Source organism: Medicago truncatula, chromosome 7 (genome assembly GCF_003473485.1).
Source record: "Medicago truncatula cultivar Jemalong A17 chromosome 7, MtrunA17r5.0-ANR, whole genome shotgun sequence".
Taxonomy (NCBI): Eukaryota; Viridiplantae; Streptophyta; class Magnoliopsida; order Fabales; family Fabaceae; genus Medicago; species Medicago truncatula.
This window is the reverse complement of record NC_053048.1, coordinates 22,493,070-22,499,499: the sequence shown is the minus strand read 5'-3', so window position 1 is coordinate 22,499,499 and position 6,430 is coordinate 22,493,070. Positions and strand designations below refer to the sequence as shown.

At 33.6% G+C, this 6,430-nt stretch overlaps 1 protein-coding gene across 1 annotated transcript; it reads right to left on the bottom strand.

Annotated features, from left to right (window-relative positions):
- Nucleotides 1-4,395: 4,395 nt before the first annotated feature.
- On the bottom strand, nt 4,396-5,265 carry LOC120577025 (uncharacterized). Its single transcript, XM_039827915.1, has 2 exons — nt 5,026-5,265; nt 4,396-4,662 (listed from the first exon to the last, which is right to left on the bottom strand). Exons 1-2 carry the CDS (start codon nt 5,263-5,265, stop codon nt 4,396-4,398), a joined length of 507 nt encoding a protein of 168 aa, XP_039683849.1.
- Nucleotides 5,266-6,430: the final 1,165 nt, after the last annotated feature.

Here is a 6,430-nt window from a genome sequence, read left to right as displayed (position 1 = left end):
CAAGATGTGAAGACTTGTGCTTGAATGTATTTTTTGATTGAATTACTTCTTGAGAGCCATCTTGAATTTCTTCAGAAGCATTTTCATTTTGTGCTTCTAAGGTTGGTTCAACTTCTAGAGTGGGTTGACCTTCTGGACTTTCTTCAAAATCAACTTTCTGATCAGGTTCTGAGATATCTTTTGTGACCTGTATATCTGCAAAACTTTCATCTTGCTCTGGAGTTTCACTTCCAAGTTCTTTGTCATCAAATTTTACGTGCATTGATTCGTCAACACAGAGCGTCTCTGAATTATACACTTTGTATGCCTTTGACCTTTTAGAGTAACCTAAAAAGATTCCTCTTTGGGCCTTGGCATCAAATTAATTTAGGTAGAGCTTGTTATTTAGAATGTAACAAGTACATCCAAATTGACGAAATTAAGAGATACTGAGTCTTCTTCCCTTAAAGAGTTCATATGTTGTTTTCTCCAAGATAGGTCTGATATAGATTCTATTTTGGACATAACGTGTTGTATTCACTACTTCTGCCCTAAAATGTTTTGCCAAATTTTTTTCATGAATCATGGTTCTAGCCATTTCTTGTAAAGTTCTATTCTTTCTCTCTACAACCCCATTTTGTTGTGGAGTTCTAGGATAAGAGAATTCATGGATAATTCCATGTTTTTTTCACAAAAAAGTTCAAATGGCTCATTTTCAAATTCACCACCATGATCACTTCTGACTTTTAAAATTTTCATTTCTTTTTTAGATTGTATTTGAGTGCAGAAGCTACTGAATACATCATATGCATTATCCTTGCTTCTTAGGAATTTTACCCAAGTCCATCTGCTGTAATTATCAACAATGACCAAACCATATTTACTTCCATATAAGGATGCAGTGTTAACTGGTCCAAGTAAATCAAAATGAAGTAACTCTAAGGGTCTAGAGGTTGAGACAATGTCTTTTGTTTTGAAAGATGATTTCACAATCTTCCCTTTCTGGCATGCACCATGTAACACCCCGTTTTCCCAATATAAAAATTTCATTTAATTAATCAAAGTAATTCACATAAACGGAATGTTACACTTCTTTTCTTAAAATCATAAATGGAATAATTAACTAATTATCCTTCAAAATTCAACAACTTAATAATTAATACTTTGAAGCGGAATTTATTCAAACATCTAAAATAGTCTTATTCTTGGGCACGAAGACCTCATCATTAATATCTCATACAAATCCAATCAACATCTTATTTATGAAAATTCATTAAGCAATACGTAAGGAATATAAAATCATGCAACAAAGTTCCCATCCCGTTACGTATTAGAGCACCTAAAGACACACGTGGAAGATAGTCCACTCACGACAGCAATCTAACAACAACTTATTCTCGATCACCTGCAAGTTACTCATACGAAGAGCAACATTTCCAAGCAGAAGGGGTGAGAATTCACATTCAATAATAATAAGCATATAATTCATCAAAAGCATTTAATAACTTAAACTTCATCAATTAATAACATTAAATCTTCTTGTAATATTTCATTAATAACTCAATCAACTTCTAATCATTATTAACTTCATATTCATCGCATTATATACATCATCACTTAGCACATAATAATCAAATCATAACCATCATCATATAACATCATAAACATCATCTTATAACATAAACGACACAACATAATCATCATCTCATAATAACATAAACAACACAACATAATCATCATCTCATAATAATATAAACAACACAGCATAATCTTCATCTCATAATAATATAAACAACAACATAATCATCATCTCATAATAATATAAACGTCAACATGATCATTAACATTCCATGGTTTGTCATCAACAACAACTTCAACGATTCGACGACGACAACGTCAACCTGTCAATACAACTACGTGAGAGTACACCACCTCTTATGAAACAACGACAACATGTCAATACAACTACGTGAGAGTACACCACCTCTTATGAAACAACGACATCAGAGTACACCACCTCTTATAAAACAACAACGTAAGAGTACACCACCTCTTATAAAACAACGACGTAAGAGTACACCACCTCTTATAAAACAACCACGTAAGAGTACACCACCTCTTATCAAACAACAACAGAAGAATACACCACCTCCCACAAAACATCTGAACATAAACAGTCACCAACAGCAGCCTCAACTACGACTTCAACAACTTAGACAACATCAACACCTTAAGACTCCAATACTTTGGAATGACAACTTACAACTTAGACAACTTAAACCAACATCTGCAACTTGATCATTATTCAACATCAATAGAAACAACACAAGCAATTCAAAACATAACAATATTAATGAAAAGCATCAACAACTTAAACATCATACGTTTTCCACATAAGGCATATAATTATTTCACATAACCAACAACATTAATCATCTTAATTTCAGACTCTCTGAATAACATTAATATTATAAACAACCTCGTTTCTACCCCAAGGAACAACTCACAACATAGGTTAAATACTCTTAAACACTTTAATTAAACTCATAGTACTTCTAGTTTTGAGGTTTGGAATTATCCCATAAGTTTTGGATTAACTTAGAAATGGTTATTCTCAATTTTCATAAGATTTCACTAAGACCTCCTTGGAGTATTTTCATCATATCTCAAATACAAAAAATCATTTTCAAGTCAAACCAAAGCCACTGGAAAGCTAACACAATTATCTACAACTTTCATGTTTACACCAAAGGCCAATTCAAAACAAAAACGTGTGAAAAAGACGCAAGAACGTGAAACAGGGGATGCTGTCAAAGTGCAGATCGCGAGGCGAGTAAGTTTACTCGCTGTGGCGAGTTGCGATGGGCAAATCTATGGGAACATACCAGTTTTCTTTCCAAAAGCCCCAATTTCATCAACCCAAATCCCAAATTTGATAGAAAACTCAACCTATGTTTATTCTACAGCCTGAACTTCAATTCTTATGTTAATTCATTGAATTACCTACTCTTTAACAATCAATTCCAAACCAAAACCTAATTTCTCTAATCAAAATTACCACCTACATCATGTTAAATCCAGTTTTCAGAATTAAAATACTTAGAATTAGAGAAAGTTAGTCCCAACCTTACCTTAGTATTGATGATCGGCAGTCTCTCTCCCTCTTGGTTCTCCTCTTCTCTTGTTTTCTCCCTTTTCTCCAAAACTGGTTGTACGTGAAAAATAATTCTAAACCTAGTTTCTCCTATTTATCTCTTCCCATCTATTTTATCTTATTTCCACTTAATCCACTAAACTCTCTAAATTCTCAAAAGAGCCCCACAATCTTAATCTTATTTCTATTTTCAAGACTTATTATATTAAATAATAAAATATCACTACTTAATAAAATAACGACACACCACATAATCATTTAAATCACATAAATACTAAAATAAGCCACTTAATAAATCACATAATCATATAAATATATTCTAAACCTATTAAAACAATCAAATAAATCAAATAATTCAAAGAGGGCGTTACACACCACAAAGTGCATCTGAATGATAATCAATGTCAGGTAAGCCTTTAACCAGTTCTAACTTACTAAGCTTAGAGATTAATCTCCAGTTAACATGTCTCAGCCTTCTAGGCCACATCCATTTCTTATCATTCACTGATAGAAGACAAATAACCTTCTGATCAACCAGTTCATAAAAGTTAATTTTATAGACATTATCTACTCTCTTTCCCTTGAATATAATGGATTTGTCATCTTTTTTTATTATTGTGCAGCTGGTCTTATCAAACATCACATCATAATCATTATCACATAATTGACTGATACTTAAAAGGTTATGCTAAAGACCATCTAACAGCCACACAGTATTGATAGAGATAGAGGAGTTACCAATAGTTCTTGTACCAATGATCTTGCCAGGTTGGCTGCCTCCAAACTTCACATTTCCTCCTTCTTTCATTGTAAGGGTGAGGAACATAGACTTCTCTCCTGTCACATGCCTTGAGCAACCGCTGTCTAGGTACCAAGATTTTTGCTTTACTTTTTCTATTAGACATATTTGCAATACTGACATATTCAGATTTAGGTCCCCATTGTCTTATAGGTCCTTTGAGGTTAGTACTGGAAGTTTTACTCTTCACTTCTTGTACCTTGTGCTGTGAGTTTAATTGCTTCTGGTCACTCATTACCTTAGGTTTCACACCTCTAGGTTCTGAGTTCCAAGTAGCAACAACTGTTTTCTTCCTATGAGACTTAGACTTTAAGATACCAGCTTCTGGCTTCATCAGACTCTGAGGAACAAGTTTTGATCTCTTTAGAATCTTAATCTTTGAAGTCTTAGATTCAGAAGTTATCATTGCCTTTGGCTTAGAGTTATTTGGCTTTGAAGTAATCTTAGCCTCAGAGCTAGTAGCTTAAGATTCTGACTGAACAACGGTTTCACTCTTAGCACTTTCAGGTACAAAGACGGTTTTCAAACCTTTCTTGATGCATTCACAACAGGCTTTAAGACTGATTTCATTTGGTTTCCCTTCTGAAAATCTAACCCCTTTACCATTGTTTCTGTAAATGCTATAAATCATAGAAGCAACTTTGCTTATGTCAATACTAGACATAATATACTCATCAAGAGCAATTTCTTCTTTACTTAAAGACTTTCCATTACACTTTTCTTGTAGCTTCTGACAAAGATGCTTGAGTTTTTATTCATAAGTTCTACAAATGAAGTCAAACCCTATAAGTCCTTTTTCAGAAGCTTTCAGATCCAATAGAGTTGATTCTTTTTGTTTCATCAAAGCAACATATTTTTCTTTTAAATCTTTCAACTCATTGGTTCTGTATTCAAAAAGTGTAAGAAGTTCTTTAAGATATTCAATTAGTTCTTCTCTACGAAATTTAGAATATACTTCATTTTCATCTTCAGAATCTGAATCAAAATCTGCTTCTGAAGTCACAGTTGACACTAACCCAACAGCTACTTTAGCATCTTCTTTAGAATCTTCCTTTTTAGAGTCTAAATCACTGTCTAAATCTTCTCAGGTTGCCATTAAACTCTTTTTGATCTGCTTTATGAATTTCCTTGTGTTGAAGCTTGACTTCTTTGACTTGTCCTTTGATTTCTCCTTCTGAAGATCAAGGCAATCACCAATGAAATGTCCTGGCTTCTTACAGTTAAAGCATCCCTTATGATCTTCTTTCTTGGAGTTCTTATAGCCACCTTTCTTTCTCGGAAACTTCCTATTATTCTTTGGCAGATACTCAAGCTTGTTGGAAAGCATAGCCATCTTCTCTATAAGATCTTCATCAGAATCTCCATCAGGTGATTCTTCTTCAGATTCAACAACTTTAAGAGCTTTTGATGACTTCCCTTTTGATGGTAGAGCAATGGATTTACTCTTTTTGGAAGGTTCATGTCCATTAAGACTTAGCTCATGAACTTTAAGAGAGCTGACAAGATCTTCAACACTTAAAGTGTTTAAATCTTTAGCTTCCTCAATAGCAGTCACCTTTAGTCTCCATCTTGCAGGTAAGCTTCTAAGTATCTTGCTCACATGATCAGAGGCTACATAGCTTTTCTTTAGTATTTGAAGTCCAGAAACTTGAGTCTGAAATCTTGAGTACATTTGCTCAATACTTTCATCATCTTTCATTTTGAACAACTCATACTGATGAACAAGCATAAGAGCTTTTGCTTCTCTGACTTTCTTACTACCTTCATAGTTTGCACAGAGAGAAGAAAACATTGATTTAGCAATGAATTTGTCACTCATTGATAAAAATTTGGCAAGTGTACCAAAAGCTATCGAAGTAGTAATAAAGTTCGTATCCACAAGGATTGTTTCAATTTCTACTCGGCAAAAGCGTTAAAATAAAGGATGTATTAAATTTAAGGGTTGCCCTAGGCAGTTGGATTTGGTTGCAATAAAAAGTAAATAACAGAGAACAAAATGGTTTGACAATTGGACTAAAAAAAATGATCAAGCCTTTCGAATCCTCTATTGCTCACTGTGAGGAATTTGCCTCTCTTCTCTCACAAAGAAATTAACCTAGCTTTACGACGGATTAACTAAGTAGTTTTGATCAATCTCTTGACTCAAAACCCTTTCCTAAGTTATAACCTTTTAATCTCTTAAACTGATTGAATAACCGTGGAAGCTATGTCAGAACGTTAATTCATAAGTCATAACTCTCAATTTCCAACATCTTCAGGTAAATTCCATGCTTCAACCGTGCCACGATTCAGGTCCATCGTAGCACGATTTCTCTAGTAGCTAAATTCTTGCATTCTTCTCCAATTTGTGCAAAACTTCTCTTTTATGAATCTTGAGATGATTTAACCATGTATACAATCAATTGAATCTCTAAATGCCATAAAAATATCATAAAAAGACCATAAAAATAACGTAATGACGACTGTCATCACTCATCTTCATATACTCTGCTTTAGGT

Coding starts and splice junctions, on each gene's coding strand:
- LOC120577025 (XM_039827915.1), bottom strand. CDS start 5,265: ATGGCTATGCTTTCCAACAAGCTTGAGTATCTGCCAAAGAATAATAGG. Junction 4,663..5,025: donor AGATCAAAAAGAGTTTAATG/GCAACCTGAGAA, acceptor CATCTTTGTCAG/AAGCTACAAGAAAAGTGTAA.